At 42.1% G+C, this 19,300-nt stretch overlaps 1 protein-coding gene across 3 annotated transcripts in view; it reads left to right on the top strand.

Annotated features, from left to right (window-relative positions):
• Nucleotides 1-19,300, top strand: part of KIAA1958 (KIAA1958 ortholog) — an 81,147-nt gene that overhangs the window by 51,918 nt on the left and 9,929 nt on the right. For 2 of the 3 annotated variants that reach the window (XR_008447795.1, XR_008447796.1), the window contains exon 3: nucleotides 3,421-4,978. Coding sequence is in view for 1 of the 3 variants with exons in the window: in XM_054054271.1 (XP_053910246.1) it covers nucleotides 3,421-4,466 (1,046 nt within the window). In the remaining 2 variants the exon portion in view is untranslated. Of the gene's footprint in view, nucleotides 1-3,420; nucleotides 18,911-19,300 lie in introns of those variants that run through there. The other variant, XM_054054271.1, reaches the window with a different exon arrangement.

Below are 19,300 nucleotides of genomic sequence, written 5' to 3'. Positions count from 1 at the left end.
AAATACCATTCAGCATGGAATATCACTTTGGTCAGTTTGGGTCAGCTTGTCCTGGTTGTGTCCCTTCTCAAGACCTTGACCATGCCCAGCTTACTGGTGAGAAGGTGTGTTGGAGGGCCAGGCCTTGCTGTTTGAGCACTGCTCAGTGATAGCAAAAACACTGGTGTCAAATCAACACCTTTTCTAGCTACCAGTACAAAACACAGCACTATGAGGGGAAAATTAACTTCATTTCAGCCTGACCCAATACAGGTGGACAAGAGACTAGGAGAGAACACAACAGGAATAGCTGACCTAAACTAACCAAGGGGATATTTCCTGCCCTATGGCGTCATGCTCAGCAATACAAACTGAAGGGAAGGGTTTTGGGGGAAGGTGGGCATTGTTCAGAGACTGTCTGGGCACTGGTCTGCTTGTGGGAGGTGGTGAGTTATTGCCTTTGCATCACTGGTTGGTTGGGTTTCTTTCCCCTCTTTCCCTCAGTGATTAAACTGTCTTTGTCTTGACTTACGGGATTTTTCATTTTTGGTCTTCCTGTTCTCTTCCCTGTCACCTTGGGGTGGGGAGTGAGAAAGTGGTTGTGAGGTGCTTAGTTGCTGGCCAGGGTCAATGTCCACAGTAATGGAGAATAAGATCTTGAAATTAGCAGAAAACACAAAGTTTGGGATATGAGAAGCTTGCCTGTATACAATTTGTGTCTCAGTGGTAGCTGGAGATGGATTATAGGGTTTCTTTCAGCACTATGCAATCTCCTTGGTTAAATGAAGAAGTAAGACGTTCATGACATGAAGAATTTTTTATCCTTCCTCAGCCGTCTTTGGCTGTAACGAGCTATCTTAGTTAAGTTAGGCTTAGCTGCATTATCTGCTTTTTGCTGTGGGTGAAGACCATGTGCAGATGATGACAGTAGCTCTGCTGACATGCAATGACTTCGGCTGTCACACTCTCTCTATAGGGTCTCTGCCTCTCTGCATTTGTCCCATGCTGTGAGATATTCTTGATACTTGAGCAATTTCATAGAAAGAGAATAATCAACTCCACTGCAGGCTGGATTCACAGTCAAAACAGACGTAGCTCTCCACATGTGGCTGCAGGAGAAGCTGACCCATTATTTTTAATATTTCCCACCTGCCTTGTGGAGTAACATACCAGAGGAATGCAGTGTTTCAGGGATACTGTTTCACTTGTGCAGCTTCAGGGGATTTTTAATTCAGCGTGGGTTTTATAACTGTTAGCTGCAGATATGGCAATTTCCTTTGCAGATTAAGAAACGATGCTGTAACATAAATGACTGACTGGGTGTCACTGCTGTATTGTGACAGGCTGTCCTCTAAGAAGTAGTGATTGACGAGATGTATAAAACCCAGCCATTATATGTGCTGTTTATATTGAAACAGTACTTAAGATGTGGGCTGTCAGTCAAAGCACTGATTACTTGCTCAGTGCTATAATAAGTGGTGGTGGGTACAGTGAGCAAGGTACCAGAGTAAACGTTTGTTTCAGAGCTTCAAACAACCTTATCTATTTATTTCCAGCCTGCATCTACCCATAATAAAATGGTCTGTCCCATACATTGCCTAAAGCATTAGACTTCACTGTGAGCTGCTAGGAGGTCTTTGATACTGATGTCAATATTAAAACAAGTTTCTGAAACAGGCTGGTGGCCTTTTCTTTTGCCTCTTAAGCACAGTTACAGCAAACCACAGTGCTCTGTGGCAGGATTTTTCATGGCTATAAAGGCCTCCAAAGGCATCAGCTGCGAACCATTGCAGAGATGCTTTGCAGAGGGTTTGAGGACCCTCAGCAGGTTTCACTGAGTCCTGTGGGTGCAGCACTAGGGCAGATGACTCCTTATGCCTCTGTCTGGAGCTGTGGTATGGAGGTGTTGGGATTAACTCTCTTCAGAACCACTCTGTACATGAGTAGAAGGGGAGACTGCCCAGCTGTGCACCAGTGTTTCAGCACTACATGAAACATTGCAGGTGGGCTGGGGAAGGAGATATGGCCACCTTGCTTTCCCTGCTATCCCGCCTGTTAAAAGCCTTGCAAGGCAAGAGTGGGCATGAGGAGAAAGTGTCTGAGCACTGCTGTAAAGCGTGGGTGTGCTATATGGTCTGACATGAGCTTGGCCTAAATGATAGACAGTGGGAACTTCACCTGGTCTCATACTACTTTGTAGTGCCTGTGTTGGGTGGGAAACACCTAGCAAGTGTAACTATGGCACTGCTGAAAGGACACCAAAATGTATGGGTATGAGATAGACCAAAAAAATACTTATTTTTTCCCCTTTTCTGCTTATTAAGTGGAAGAGAGAAAAAATAATGTTTCATTCACAATTGCAGAGAATAATCAAATCTTTGAATTTTTCCTTCTTTGCATTTCCTGCTCATTTTCTAAAAACCATTAAGTTTGTCACGTTCTACCTATGTGCTTATGAGTTGCTTCCTTGTACAGATGGATAGTTTGCATATGCCAAGAAAACAGTCTGTAGGTAAGCACATGACTTGCATGTTAAAAGCTTTTCCTTTTTATGCTTATCTTACAATCAGCACAAAAATGAGCTGTAGTAGTACAACCATCGTAGTGGTAACATCTGAATATTGCCAAGATATGTCACTGATTGTAAGGACCTTTGAGTACAGCCTTAAAGAGCAACATAAAGTTGTTTCCAGAATTAGATTTTTCTGCAAAATGAAAAGAAATGGTCATGATTGTACATCCATGTCAAGGTACAGCTTGATTATGTAGAGAGATGGTATAATCATGTTTGTCTTCCATATATTCTCATGTGAACATATTAACTATTTCTTTTATTCTTGTACATTTGTAAATTACACATTACTCTGTAGTTGTTTTACCTGCCAACTCCCTTGTTAAGATATGCTGCATTATTTTGTACTGTATATGTCTATATTTAAGTCTTTAAAAATGTGTCTGACTAAAGATAATTTTTACTGTCATAAGTATAATGCTCTAGTTATTTTTTGTAGAAAAAAAATTGGAACCAGTACAACCTCTGGTTTCACAAATGAAGCTATTCAGAATGGGCTTATTAATCAGAGTGGGCCCTGCACACAACAGAAAAACCTTCTACGTTGCATTTGTTCTGAAAAGCAGATTGTTTTTAATCTCACTGTTTTCCACAAATCTTCATGCACGAATCTGTGCCCCAATGTCATGAGGAGCTCACTTCGGTTTTGTGTCGTACTCTAGTACATCATTTGTGAAACTGAAGTTTCACATGGCTTTTCAGTCATGTGACAGGTATGTAACAATGTTTTCCAGTGCTATTTGTGAGACTGATTTTAGGGTTTTTTCTTTCTTTTTTGCCTTCTTGAGGAAATTTGTTTGGGGGAGAAGCATATTGCACAAACTCACTGCTTCTGCTTTCTTTTGTCTTTCTCCTTCTCCCTCTTCCAGACCAGGATGAGAGAGCAGCAGAGCTCAGTAGGGAGCAGAACGAGAAGACCATTCGCAGCACACAGACAGCACTCCGCAATTTCCGAGAGTTCCTCATCTCCAAGTACCCCTCTGAGACCCGAGAGATCTATGTCATACCCTGTAAAGAGCTTGATGCCTACCTCGCTTCCTTCTTTGTGGATGCCAGACAAAAGGATGGGTCTGAATACGAGCCAAACAGTCTGGCCAACTATCAGTGTGGGCTAGAGCGGTATCTGAAAGAGCACAGGTATGGATACAGTATTACGAGGGATAAGGAGTTCAAGAGGTCCCAGGAAGCTCTAAAGCAAAAGCAGATAGAGCTGAGGTGTAAAGGTAAAGGAAACAAGCCACACAAATCCATGAAGCTCACCTTTGCTGATGAGCTTATTTTGCGCAAAAGAGGCTTGTTGAGTCGGTACAACCCTGAAGGGCTGCTGAACCTTGTCTGGCTGAACAACACTAAGGCATTTGGACACTGCACAGGTTTCCATGGGTCCACCCTCAAGTGGGGAGATATCCGGCTGCGGGTGACAGAGACTGGGTTGGAGTACCTGGAGTGGATGGGGCCAGACAACGGAGACGTCAATGCCAAGAGCAAGAGAGGCGGGACGGACTCCCGGGTGTATGCCACCCAGCACTCGCCACAGACTTGTCCTGTGCAAGACTACAAGGAGTATGCCCAGAGGCGGCCTCCAGCCATGCGCTACGAGGATGCACCTTTTTACCTGTCCATCAAACCTGTTGTCAACTTGGCTGCACTTCACTGGTACAATTGCCAAGCCCTGGGGAAAAACAAGCTTGCCAAGATGGTAAAGACGATGTGTGAGAAAGGCAACATCCCTGGCAGGAAGACCAACTTCAGTGTCTACCAGAGCTGTAGCACTCTCTCAGAAGCGCAGAGCAACCAGCTGGTGCTGATCTGCAATAACTTAAGCCAGCAGGCTGCCCAGTCCATGGCAAGCCACTCCAATACTGGCAACTTCATAGTGTCAGCGTCCTATGACTCTTCTTCTGATACAACTTGAAAGAGGAATATCATTTGAACGCTTTCTTCTTTTTGTTTCAGGCATTGAATTTGTGCCCAATAATACACATCAACTGTGATTGTACACTATTCCCCCGTAGCCCTTTCTCCAGTGCTAATTCAGTTTATAAAAATATATAAATATATAATATATTTTTCTTTTTACAAATAAGTCAATAGAAATAGTTTAGTATCACTAACATAGTATTTATAGTGTTAATACAAAAAATGGAAGGTACTTATGGGTTATAATATAAATGCAGATTTTAAAAGGACAAAAATGGTTCTCAGGCAACACAAGATAGACTGGAAATACCCTTTTTAACATGCACGCATCAGTGAGTGTAAATCTCCAGGAAGGCTTACGTAGCAATTCTATTTTAAAGCATTTTTCAACTTCTTATTTTAACATGACCTCCCAGCATGGAGGACACAAACTTATCACTGGCTGCTGCTTCTTACCTGCTGGCCTATTCTTGATCAGCAAGACCAAGAAATAAGAGATACATCAATGTAAGTTCATGAAACCATTTACAACAGTTTTGTTTGGTTTTGGTTTGCTTCCTGAGGCTTATTTATGCCAGATGGGAAAGAAGTCCTGAAGTCAGCTAAAGGCTATTTTTAACTTCTTCTATTTTTTTGATGATTTTCTGTGATCAAAATGTTATTGGTCTTTAGACTAAAAAAATATTGTTTTCAACAGTATGCAAAAACGTAATGGGAAAACCACTGTCATACACATCATTTTAACTGTTTAAGCACAGGTTGTTAGTATCTTGTCACTGTGTGTATTTAATGTAAAATCTATTGACTTAGAGCCATTCTGTCAGTACTCTGGGGAATGCAACAGGCCAGAAAAATCCACAATCTTATCCCAAACAGAAAAATTGCATCAAATGCATCTTAAGCCAATATTTGAAATCCTCAAAAAAGTAGCGTAAGGACTGTAACAGTATTTACTACAGAAAATGAAAAGGCTAGGTAGTTTTAAGTACTGGAAAACAAATATAAATCAGCTAGACATAATCTAATTCTGTTGCAGACAGTGAAAAACATGCATGTGCATCTGAAGGCAGAATTGGTTCTTAAAGCCTTGAAATAATAAGTACTACTGTTTCAGGATTCGACTTTGCAGCTTAATTGTTCTTCTCTAAGTATGTGGGAAAAACACTTAACACATTCGGTATTTCAGTGAATGATTATAATTCTTGACCTTTAAAATTATGTACAGTACTTCTTAAGTAATTCACTTTAGTCTGTGTTCTTCTAGGGTGTTCTAGAGCCATGATGAGGATGATGAGGGTGGTCTAATGCCCAGTGAAGTCAACGAAAGAGTCAGCCTCAGCTGACTTCCCATGGGTGTTGGATCAAACTATTAGTGAGGGATTTGGTTTTTTTGGTTTTTTTTGTTGTGTTTCTTTATGCTTGTTTGTCTTTATTCCTTCACGTTCCTTCATATCCTTCATGTTCCTTAGATCTGCCACTGTGCAGTGACTTTAATCATCACTAATTCCAAAGAAAGGGTGAAACAAAGGTAGCGGACAGAAATAAAAATAACCTGCCTGGCACTATTTAAAACCCATTGTCTGTGTTGCTAGGATGAAATGATCCTGTGTGTGAGGGAGGTGGCAGAATGCCTGCAGCTCACTTAAGCCTTATTGAAGGAATGTTTTGTTGATGGGATAGGTAGCAGATGTGCCGTCAGAAGGTCTAAGAGCAGAGATCTCCACTATTATAAACATCTGTCCTCCTTTGAAGCTTCCTGCAGGTGATGCAGCCTGGCTCTGATCTCTTTGTGCTCTACACGTAGCAATGCTTGTACAAAGTCTGGTTTTCCTGTGTGCTGGCTGTCCTTGGGGTCTTTTATGCTGTGGCAGTGTAACCACCAGATCTGGAGCCTCTGAGTTACTGGCCAGTGTGCTTCGGGGCTGTAGAGTAGGCAGTGTCTTGGTGGGCAGAGGCAGTCATTCACACTGCACAGCTGTGCTTCTGTGACTTGACTTTGGGGCTTGAAAACAAATCATGACACTACTGAAATGAGTGTCTGTGACTTTCGGTGCCATGGCAAATCTGACTTGTCAGTGAAAGAGAGGAAAGCACCAAAAGTTTTGGGGTGCAGGCAGCAAGACAGCTACCCAGCTTCCAGAAGAGGCCATACATCCAATTGCTGTTAGCACAGCCTTGCTTTTTCATGGTAGTGCTTTTAATGTGATATAGTTGAAAATAGTTTTACAAGGCCAGTGCTTCTCTCTGTGGTATTTATTTGCAGTTTCCCACTGATGACTCACACAGCTGCCCTTAGTATTTACTAGACTGCAAGAGGTCCTATGCCAAGATGTTCCCTAGGGGTGACAGATGAGTGTTCAACTGTGGAGCCAACCTCTAGGAAAGTCTTTTTTTTCTATTTCTCCCCGATGGGCACTCATCTCAGCACTTCACACTGGCACCTATTGCAGGATCTGACTTGCTTCCCCACCTTGCCTATCCTGCACTGAAACACAAGGCTGAGTGTCAGCTGGCTTTTGTGCCATATCCACTTTCCACCTTTCCTTTCCTACCCAATCACCTTTCTTTGCTGCAAAGATCAGCCTTCAGCTTATAGGGAAAAGAAGCCACCCTATGGTGTGGCTGTCTTGTGTCTCACTTCAAGCCCCACAAGGCAGGAAACCAGACCTCATAACCAAATTGCTTCACAATGTTATCAAGCCCAGAGCTTGGCAGTGATTCACATCTCCCACAGGTATGCCTTAGGCAAGTTGCTTCAGACCGAGCTATTTTGTGTGGGCTATTTAGTGTGGTAATTCCACAATTATTCTTGTCTCTGAGGAGACATATCACAGAATCACTGACTGTGGATATGCCATGTTGTAAGCAGGACTTTGAAATGCTACTTCGCACCACTGCCGTGTAATTTAGCCCCAACCAGCACAAAGCATGGCTCCATTGGTAAGAGCCACAAATGCTCAGAGTGACGCAGAAGAAAAAGACAGGCACTCCTGTGTTTTGAGTTTGGAGGTCATAAAAAGGATTTCCCGTGGCTTCTTGGCTCCAGATATTATATAAATTGTTGTTTGACACAGCTTTAGGATGATTTATGCTAACGTCCAGACCATGTGCTGAGTGAGACAACGTCTCTGACACTCTTAACTTATCAGTGCACATCAGCAACTTTTGCTTGCCGGGTAGGGGGACCACAGCTTAATGAATCACCATGGGAGGGCTGTTAACCCACTGGGAAGGAGACTTCTGATTTAAACCACTTTCATGGGATTTTCTTATGCTGCTGGGAGTGTCCCAGTCGCTGCACCTTATCTGACAGTTGATGACTCAGGTGCTTTTAACTGCGTCCCATTACTGCTCCACCAGCAAGTTCCAATCGCTCAGCAGTAGTGTGCAGCTTCCCTGGTGCTTCCGTGGTGCCAGTGTGGCCAGGGGCTAGTCCTGCCAACTCTTACAAGCCTTCTTCTTTGCCTAAGTGAAGGATTGGGGTCTTCTACCAAGGCTCTCGATACTGATTACCTTTTCCCATGAAATCATAAGGGCACCTGGCAAAAGGCTGTGAGGCTTTGCTGTCGGACAGCTCTGCTCTGTTGATGTTGTACTGCGATGGTAAAAGCTGAGCTTTTATCCTACAGTAGGGCTGTGATTACCATAAGATGGGGGTAGATGGCTCCAAAATGGGGCTCCCTTATTTTCATTTCTTTTTCCCTTACTTTTTTCCTGCCACTTATTTAGGTCTGGTGTTAGACCTCTTTAGTGAGTCATTTCAACTCACTAGCCCAGCAGAAAATGCAGCCCAAAAAGGGATAATTTTCTATCACATTACTGAATTGAATCTGTTCACAAATTGTGGTGGAGAGCCAGTGGAGGAGATGGAGGAAAATGTTCCCCTACCAGTTTCACAAAGTTGTTAGCCTGGCTCAGCTCCTGCAGCCATGGAAACCCGTCAAAATGCACAGGCCTGCACACAGCAAGAAGGAGTCTGCACCACTATTAGCACAGGCTTTCCCATGTGGCCTTTTCATGACTCCAAATCAAGAGTCAAAGATGGGGATTGAACATGGATGTCACTGGACTGTTCTGGATGCAGCAGTGCACTTGGATCTGTTCATGTGATTGCACATTTACCTAAGCAGAGCTGTGAGCACTTGAACAGCTTAAGCTCTGATTTATTAGTCGCTCATGCATGTATTTATGATACTGTGGGTTTGCACAGTGTACATTTGTTCATGCCAGTAATTGGAACTGAAGTCTGATATCTGGGCATTGCAAACTGGGTGTTTAATTTTCAAATGTGTATTTATGCCACAAAATGTATTTTTAATTGTAGGAGAGTGAAATACTGTTGTGAACTACATGGTAGACTAAATTAGAAGGAATATTCAAAATAATGGCACGTACCTTGTTCATTTGCATAGTGCAATAATTCTATGATAGCAACAGCCAGGCTATTGACATATAGGACATTGTGACAATGGAAACAGCGTCTCTGTTGCAGTTCTCCTTCATGAAGAACATCAGTATTTTCGAGCTATTTTGTGGTTTTGTTTTCAGAAGCTATTCACCGGTATTCACTCTACAGTGTAGTTGACCTCTTAGAAAGCTGTGTAGAAAATGAGATGCAAGCAACATGTTCTACTACTATGCGTGCTTTTCTCAGATGTTTGTGACTGGATCTTGTTCTGCAGTTTGTGCAAGCAGTGTGGGGTGGGAAAATGGGGATCATGAAGAGAAGGTGTTGTGTTGCTGTAGAGCCTGGGCTGCCCTAAGGACTGAAACAGCCTTAAAGGAAACTGAGATTCCTGTTGCACTAGGTTTCCTCCCTGTCCAGCTCATGCTTACCCTTTCTTGTCACCATGTCTGAGTACATCCCATTAAGTGCATTGATTGACCTGACTAGCACACATGGTGTGTGGGCTGATCATTCCTCCTGACAGTAAGCGGCAAGTGACTGTGATTGAATGGTCTTCCCCATCCCAACACCCCTGCTCCTCTCACTGTTCCTAATCCTCTAATATTTACCTCTCCTGGCATCTGCGCCATGTGGCAAGGGGAGCGCTTTGTGCAGGGCAGCTCTTGACTGAGAGGTCCCTCCCTGCCTATTAAGTGACCTTGTGCTTTGGGGATAATGTGCTCAGGGTGGACCACCTCATGTTGGGTACTTGGGGTTCGTGTGATACTACATCTCTTGTGCTGGAAGCACTCTCCTCCTCTCTTCTCTCCTGCTTTTTGGGAGAGCGTTTTCAAATCATGAAATGAAATTCACTCCTGTGTAGAGGAGCAGGCCCATGTCTGGCCTTCCACTGACATTCTTAAAATAGGACTGAAACGACTGGTCCTTAACAGTACATTACTTTTGGGCTCACTTCATCGTGGAAATCTGTTCATCTCGTGTGGCATGGGGAACAGGGCATCGGGACCCCCCTGACTCCCTTAATTCCCAGAGCCAGTATGAATGTGTGGGAAGGAGAAGAGCTTACAGGACACAGAAATGTAATTTGATTTGCCTGAAATGAGCCAATTCATGCCTCTGAGTGAGGGTTGAGAAGGACTCAATCATTCACTATGAAATATGGTGGGAAGTGGGTCTGTACTTCTTAAGGAGTGTTCCCTGCTGAACGTCGCTGTGAAGAGATGGCAGCATTGCTCTCCTTATTCTTAAGAGAGATGATTTATTTTCTTTTCTTTCTGTGCTTTCATGTGCGTGCTGGATCTGCACTCTCAGTTCTGAGAAGTGTGGAAAAAAGGCAATTCAGCATAAAGTATGGCTATATTCCTAGCCAAAAAACTTGAACTACACTTCCTGCTGATGGTCCCCATGCACTGGACGTGCCTTGGTGGCTGGGGACAGTACTGTATCATCTGTTGTCTCCTGGCACATCTGTTGGCTTTGTGCAGAGCCAGCATGGGTATTGCTGCACCACTCTCCAAAAACTGAGAATCTGGGGATAGCTTGTTGAGGACACCCCTGTCAGCCAAGCATCTGCATACCACTAACGGGAAAGGTCTTGAGCACAACAAGATGATGGTGCTTTCCCTATGGACAGCTTATGATGGACACGTCAGGCTGCACGCTATCTTCCCAAGGGTTTTGGAAAGCTAAGGGCCAGGAGGGACATCACTACTTCACCTTTTTCACAGCAACAAAACTTCAGCTGGTGATTGAGCTGTCCTTCTGCAGACAAGTCAGATTTCTCTGAGTGCCCAGGAAGCTGCATAGTTGCACTGCTACCAGCTCCACCCATGCAAACCAGGTTCCTCCCTACTGTGCTGTCTTTGCCTGGGGCCCTGCGAAGCTCTGTCGAAGTTGTCCTCCTGCACCTCAACCCTTCCCGAAAGCAGCAGACCGGGATTTGCAACAGTGAAATGCTGGAAAGATAAAAAACCCACAGCTTAGAGACACCTGTGAGCGTATTGAGGAGTTTGACAGTAGCCGTTCACTCGAACATGTTCAAAACAGTGCTGATGTCTAAAGCTTTAATTCCTAATCTGATGGGGGGAAAGATGTTTGGCCCAAACTTTGCTTGTTACATGAACTGATGGGTTTTAACACAGTTGCTAGACTCTCTGTCTCAGGCAAGGAATTTGTTTTCTTTGTTTTCTCTCTGAATAGGTTTATGTTAGTTGGCAATGCAGACAAAATTCAAATTGTTTTATTATACAAATGCCATTAAATTAGCTGTCCATGCATTGGGAATGGACTGACTGTTTCAAAGGGATTAGGGTGCTTTTGCCTAATCTTTTATTCTTGTGGTCGGTATTCATTACACAGTAGTCAATAGCATCTGAAAAAATCAGTACCTTTTCAGATTTTAGTTTGATCTTTTGTAATTGATAGAGTTTTCCTTCACAGTGTGTAAGAGACTGGGAAGGTAGGTACTATCATTGAAATTCAGTGGGATAGAGTTTCAGTGGGAATGAGGAGAGATCTATAGCACCTTCACAATGCTTCAGGAATCCACCTTTGTGGTTTTCCGGTAACTACTGAAGAAAACATAAAATGTTTTGGACAATAGTATTGGATTAGTCTTACTTATACTAGAAGACTAAACTCTTAAAATTAATTTTACAGGTATTATCTTTGACACTTCAGCTGTTATTTTTGTGAACAAAGATGACTCTCTAACATTCCTCATGCTTAGAATTTTATCTGCTTTCTGAAGCTGTAATCTTGCCAAAACTGCCCTCCTTAAATGTTCTCATCTGGCCTAAATCACACATAGCCTTATGTAGTCCCTGGTCTGCCCACCATTGCTCCTGCCAGGATTCCTCCTTCTCTTCTACTATCACACATTTAATAAAGTAAAATTTCCAGCCTGAAAAGAAGCCAGTGCAGGAGGTGCACTTCAGCCTCTTACCTCAGCAGTGGGTGTAAAATATAGATATAGAAAGCAAGGCAATAGTAACTGGCTTCAAATGGATTTTGATAATTTTTGTGTAGGAAGACTAATCTTCTAGTGTCTCTGAGGGTGAAGGTGCACTAAACAATGACTTCAGTGTAAATGGCTTTGTGGAGGCCTTTGTTTTCTGAATAGTGCTTATGGTTCAGGTCTTGCAAGCTTTGCCATCTGCTGGAGCTTTATCTGTAAGCATCTTGAAAGACTGGGTCCCTGAGTGAGTGGATGTGAAATGCAGGTGCAAAAATACCCAAAGCATTCAGGGATGTGCAGACAAAACATGACATAAAACGCTTTAGTGGAGTCTGCAAGGTGGTAAGAATCTGACTTTGCTCCCATTTATGTCGGTGCCTGCAAGCCAGATGGTGCTGCTGCTGTAGAGAATTTGGTGCCAGGTCTGCAGAGCACTGTGAGAAATACATGCTTGTGCCACCTGCTGCCAGCCAGCTCGGGCTGTTAACTGCACGTAGCTTTAAACACGTGACTAGTCCCCCACAGGAGCAAATGGGTCTAAAATATGCAGGAAAGGACATTGCTTGGCTGTAGTTGCACTGTCAGTGTTTGGTTTTGTCAGCGTGACCCATCTATCTGAGATCCATCAGCATAAATCAAATTATTCAAGATCGGAAGAAAAAGAAATTATAAGATAGTGGAAAGGCAGTAGGAAAGCTGGCAAACAATGGATTTTTTGTCTTTTTTTCTAATGAAGGCGAGCGTAATCCTTATCCTTCAATATCCTACTTTGTTTTACACTGGAATTAGAAAATCTTTTGCATTTGTTTTAATTATCTGCTGGCTTTAACTTTGGCTTTGAAAACCATTTTTGCTATGACTTCCCTTGGTCTCATGGTGAGCAGTACTAGGGAGAAAAAGCTGAAGGAAGGCTTTTATCTTTCTCTGCATGCAGTGTTTAATCTTTCTAATCTTTTGATGTAGATATGTCTTCTCCCATTTTGTAAATTGACAAGATTAGCACTGTTTCTCCCAAAACAGCTGCTGAAAAACATTTTTTGCTTAAACGTAACCAAATTTCCACCTAACAATGTGAATTCTCCTGAATGACCAATTCATTCTCAGCATTAAGCCTCTCTATAAGGCTAACTTCCACTCCCTGACTTTAATGACAACTCAGCTTTCTTAAGAACAGGTTGTAAAAAAGTAGATTTTGTTAATTCTTTTGTTTTGTTTTATAAGAAAAATATTTGCTGTCTTGCCAAATATTAACAATAATAATATTAATAATACTTCTATGCATCGTGTGATTCAGTGATGTTGCCATTGAAATTTTGCATGTTTTCTAGATGGCCTGACATTTGTATATTTATGTGGTACTTGTAAAAATGCTAACCATTGCTGCTATAATCACCACCATTTTAGGTAACTGAAAACTGTACTATGAAGCTGTGCCAGTTAGGGGTTTTTTTGTGTGTCATGGCAAAATGCTGCATTCTGCTGTTCATTTCCTGGTTTAAGGCAGTATTTAGTGCCTTCAGTAGAAGGAATCAATATGTTGTGGTAAATGGGAGGTGGCAAACTTCTAATATGTTGTTTTGCACAGATGATCACTTACCAGCTTGAAGCTTAAAAAAAGCAAATGTTAAAAAAACTTCAACTCTCCATCTTTCTTTAAAGTGTTTTCTCATTAGTTTTCATTTGGAAAAGAAACCCTATTTAGTATAGCTAAAAAGAAGCCATCTCCCCCCGCTACACCCACAACAGCAGCAGTCTGCCAGCTATGAATGTGAGGGGTACAAAAGAATGAGTGGTACCCAAATGTTCCTGTTGGTGATGATCCAGTGATTAGCCAAGGCTGTTCATGTCATTGCAGAGCATGCTAAAATGTCTTTAATGAAAGCATTCCGATGATTACCATAAGAAACTGTTAGCTCTCATAACATTTCAGAGCCTGCTCTTGTAAACAAGTGTCAGCCTGGTCAAGTGGTGGATTCCAGTCCTTGTTCTGCCTCTACGGAAGCCACACATTGCTGCCAAATGAGATTTGGATGAAGTTCAAGCCCAAGATTTTTATCTTTTTCTTTCCAACTACTTTCATGGCAGGCAAGCCCTGTTATCAAAATTCTGACGTTGTATTTTCATTTCCTTTTCCACCCTCTGCTTAGAATCTGGCAGTATCGCAAATACACATGTATTCATTTTGATTTTGATTTTGATAAGATTTTGACAGGCTGAAATCATACCGTACTGTAATCATACAACAGAAACAGTCAGGAGGGAAATACAAGGTGTCCAGCACTTTTCCCAACCTAGGCTTGGTCAACTATACCTAGGTTGTCCTTCAAAATAGTATTTTGTGTGGAAAAAAAAAAAGACTAACCTTTGGTTTTCCATCTCTGCTGAGAGGTGAAAGGCTGTGACACATCTTGATAAGACTTTTCAAATCAGACTACCAACTTCTGTTCCCCAGCAAGACAATTTACAGCCCTTGTAATGTAAAATACTTCCAAAAAAAGATGTTAATGCCAAATTTTTCAAGGTAACTGCTCCTTTCTGTGATATCCAGAATATTTACAAAAAGCAATATTAAAGGGCACAGCCCAAAGCGCACTGAAAATTGACCCATGTAGTAGGTTGCAAGCCAGTTCCCCACAAACTGATGAGTTTGAAAATCTCAGCTTAAGATCTAAACTTTCGCCAAGAGGTTGGGATACTTAGAAGCCTTTTGCACCACCTCAGTTCCTATCTCCTGGAGGGAAAAGGGCTCTCTTCAGAAGTGTTAGGTTCTTTTATCGTCCTTTTAAATTTAGTAGCTTCTTCAGGTTCCTCCTGCCACATCAGAAGCCAGCTGAGACCTGATACAATGTGTTTCTCCATTGTTTCACTTGTCCGGTAGCCATTTACACATGAACACATGCTTCCACTAGTATAAGCCAAGAGTTTTGAGTTTGCAGAGCTCCTAGCTATGTGGTCCTAATAGTAAATATGCAGGGCAGTGATACACAGCAGTATTTCCTGCTTTTCTTCTATTTATAGCTAGATCTGAGCTTCTATGGTCCCATCTATTGCACTAATTTTCTTACCAATTAGAATTCGTAGCTTTTATGTGCTGACCCAACTAGCCAAAACCATTCATCAGATTATTGAAGCACAGCAGCTGTTTTCCCCATCTTCTCTTTTGTTGTAATGCTAGATATATGTGCATTTTCGTTAGCTTATATTTGAACCCAGAAAGTGATTAATATCCTTTATTTAGCACTTTGCGTGCTGGAAACGCAGTTATGTTTCTTCGAGTGCAGAGCTGGTGTTAGGATTTAGCCTGCTGCTTGTGGCAAGTCAGATGCTCTAGTGGCATATGTTTGCATTTCACAATGGTTCACTGGTTCCAAGACACAAGCTGGCTGATGGCAGTGGTGTGCTGGTTCAGAAACCACCTTCCAATCACTGTGATGCCTTCAGTGTATGTGTTGTCAATACTGTAATTGCTCTTGTAATTGCGTTTTGTCTGAAGCTCTTTACATTGCAGGACAACCTTAGAAATAAAATGTGGAATTTTAGGCTGTGCTGCTGAAAGGAGTTAGAAATGAATTTTCCATCCAATCCCCTGTGGAATTTGGAAACGCAGCTTTTTTTAGACCCCTTTGCAAGCCCCAGTTGTAATCAGCTGTAATTAAGGCAGAGATCTTAGCATGAGCAGTCCTACATATCTTCGAGTCAAAACGCAGTTTTGTGTACACAGGGCATCTTACACAGATCTCTTGCCCTTGCATTTGGGAGATTATGTATACGATGGTTTATTAAGGAGAAGTAGTATTTTGATACATTTAAACGCCTTAAGCTCTGCAAGTCTAGAATACCTAAGGGGGAGAGGTTACTAGGTAATTTTCTGAAAATGTGAGAAAATTGTCGACTACAGACCATTTTCAGAGCTACCTGTTCAATCATGTTGTCCTCAAATTCCCTTCTTTATGGAGTTGCACAAGGACCTATGAAAAATGAGCAAAAAGGCTTTGCTGCCATACATGAGAAAGATTTCCTAACCTACTTTGAGCCCCAGATCCCCAACTGGGTTTCCAGGGCTGGTAATCTTTTTAATTACCAGCTAGATAAGTTTTGACCTATGTGGATGCCATATTGCTACTTCTGCAGTGTGTTTTTAAGAACTGAACAGGGTAAGGTCCTTCACAGGTGAAGGACAGTATGGTCAGCAAAGTTGTTGCTTGTGCTAGTTGAGAATGTATTTTGTTATGGGTGAGGTTTTTTTCTTCCTCATGCAAGGCACTCTTCTTTAATTGGGGATGGAGTAAACAAGCATATGTTGTACTGCTGTCTGCCATGCTTAGTCAGATGTCTCCTTGAAAAATGCTTTTTGAGTACTATAGCACCCTCAATAAGAAGAAAGTAAAACCAAGAGTTATTTTTTTTAATGGTGTCTGAGTTTCTTCCCATGCTCAGTTGTCAGATAATTAGGCTTTTAAAAAGAGTGGGTTCAGTTGTGTGCTAATTGGTGTATGACATTCACTTTTACTGTTCTGCAAATTCCAGAGGTATTCTGATTTTTATTGCACTTCAGATCCATTTTTATTCCCTTATGATAACCTTTAAGAGGTCCGGTTCTGCTGCATTAGAAGTTGATTTCGGTGTTTGCTACTATTGTAGTGTGACTTCTTATTTTTTCATTTGTGTTGGTACAGCCTTAAACTTAAAAAGTTAAAGACCACTTAAAAGTAATCAAGATAGTCATTGATGTCTGTGATAAGTGCATGCTTTATTCACAGTGTTTTGTCTGTTACTAGGTGTAGCAACCAAGTCTCATGTATATAATAAACTGTTTCTGCAAAGCTGGCTGCTTTCTTTAATCAAGTGAAAATAATTTACTTGGCATTTCAAAGCACATCATTGTATATAAAAAGCACAGCTCTCTCTTATGGTTTTCAAGTAGGAGTATCAGCATAGCTGGGAAGTTCCCATGGACCTGTGATGCATTTTGATTAGCAGAGTGCAAATAGGCTCACCAAGAAATAGTTGCTGTTGTAACCTGTATTTTTCTGTGTTTCAAGAAAATATTTAAACAAGTGCTTAAGTCCTTCCCTGCTCAGGAATGTACTTACAGACAAGCTTGACTTGAACCATGTGTTCATTTAATCTCATTTCATTAGACTGAAAGTCGGCGTCCTGAGAGCTTTTTTGGATTAAAGAAGTTTTCTTGAATCTGATCTGGTTACATTGATTCCAAGACACAGTTCAGCTTGAAGTGATTTATTTCACACTTAGAATTTCATCACTAAGGTCCACATAATTTTGTTCTAATCTTCATCTAGAATAAAATTAAATGTACATCTAAGGATATGCATCATTTAAGGCAGTTGCTTGGCAGGCCTGAATTTTCTGTGTTCAAGAAGTATTAAAATGAAAAGACCGGAAAACTAAGGTTAATAAAGCCCCTACACTGTGAAAGAAAAATATTCAGAGTAGAAAAATCCCTTGAGAGCTCCAACAGAATTCCACTGAGCTGCTGTCCATGGAATGACAACTGTGTTACAGAAGGTCAGAGTGTAGCATGATTTTTCACCTCAGAGCTCCTCGTGTACTTGCAATGTTTAGTTATTCTTGTCCCCATACAAAATGGAAAGGAAAACAGAACTGGAAAAGATCCTGCTTTGAATGTATACCGAGGAAATGACTGGAAGAAGTATTGAATGTTGAGGAGACAGGATACTATTAGCCGTGAAGCTATTAAATACATAATACAAGGTGATGCTATTCATCTGCATTTGGAAGGTGATATCTGTATGTGATGGACACTCCAAAATGGTCTTGGAGGCCCAGGGTGGCCAGATGTTCTCACATTCAGAGGTTTGCCTGAGGAAACTGTTGAGCAGATAGGCATTGTCCATTCTAAAAAAACAGACAGCTAAACTGTGTCCTATACAATGCCATCTGCTATGGGCGTCACCTTTCCACATTGTCTATGTCCTTCAGCCCCTTTGTTCTGCAGCCCTTTCTGGAAGAGAGACTGGTTACACAGTTGTAAAATGTGGTCATCAGACTGCTCAACAGACAAGAACAGATATTGGTGCTGGCGCCTGCAAGCCAGCAGGGACCACAGGCTCCCTGTGTCCCTGCTCACCTCCCGAAAGCCAGGTGGCCTCTAAACAGCATCTAAAATCCACTTTCTGGACAACAGTGGTACCTGCCAGGAGCCTGTGATACATGTCAGTATCTTTGCAGCATGGACTAGGACAAAAATTAGTAGAAGCCAGTTAAAGTTGAGTAGAATCTGAGGATTTTAGGAGAATCCAGATATAGCAGAGACCTTTATCTTCTTTCCCTAGGGTAGATGTGTGGGAGGTTGGTACGTTCGCTTCTGTAAAGGGAGGATAAATAAAATCTTTTGCTTTTTTGATGTTGTACCACCAAGACAGTGACTGCTAATTTGCAGCATGAACAGCAAAAGCCACTGTGCTAGGAGCTGCCTTTGCTTTAGGGGAAGAATGCAGCCATGTAAAGAGAAATCAGATCTGTGACCTCACCAGTTTTAATGGCTTCTTAGTGACTTGGCTGGCAACCTTCCTCTTCTTCCCTCACCAGATGCACAAATGGTGCAAGCCCTGGCCTTAGCATTGAGCAGAGCATTACATTTCCAGACATTTACCATGTGCATTTCAACTTGAAAGGTCTGGCATGTAGTACGTACAAACTATCAGGTAATAGCACGGTTGTCTGCAAGGATGTAGGGCGTGTACAAGTTTTGGCAAGCAGTGACAACTATAACTGTTTTTTTCCTCTGCAGTGTATCACATCAGGGACAGAAATTTGGCGGGAGGCCTTGTGCCTGTGCAGATGACCATTCTCTGTGATGTTGCAGGGTTTCTGCCACAAGTGTGGCATCAGGTGCACTGAACACAAAGGTGACTTTTTCAAAGGAATCATCGTTACTGCTGTTGAGGTGCTGCATACTCGCATACCGTTGCCCTTGTGTAGCCTCCAGGAAGAAGGAAGCACAAGTGTATTATAGGTGAGGGAGTAGGACTCTGAGACTGAGGTTCAGTATCTTCTCTATGTTTATTAGTTATTTGTGCCATACCTACAGTGGTACGGAATCAGGACTTGCTTGTTTTCACAGGTAGCCTACAAGTTACACACTTAAAAATGCAGTCACTCTTGGAGGACTTGATCCAGAACCTGCAAGTGTTGACATGATTATAACCCGGAGCACCAGCGTTTGCAAGGACCTTCTGGGAATGAGATTTGTGTTCCTGGCTGTTTAATGCTGTTCCAAATTCTCTCTGACTGATCCCACTGAGAACTCCTGTCCATGCTTGGTGAGGGTGTAGGTTTTCTTAGTGTGACCTGGCAGTGTCTCAACTCTTCTATCAAGTACTCCATGAGGTGTTCAGACATCATTCAAAACACTTAGAGCATCATCTGGCTGCTGACAAACAACGTCAGACAAAGAGCTTTGTGGTCTGATGTGCAGCTG

The sequence above is a fragment of the Cuculus canorus genome, chromosome Z (genome assembly GCF_017976375.1).
Source record: "Cuculus canorus isolate bCucCan1 chromosome Z, bCucCan1.pri, whole genome shotgun sequence".
Classification (NCBI taxonomy): domain Eukaryota; kingdom Metazoa; phylum Chordata; class Aves; order Cuculiformes; family Cuculidae; genus Cuculus; species Cuculus canorus.
The sequence above is the reverse complement of the archived record's forward strand: the minus strand, read 5'-3'. Positions and strand labels throughout refer to the sequence as shown.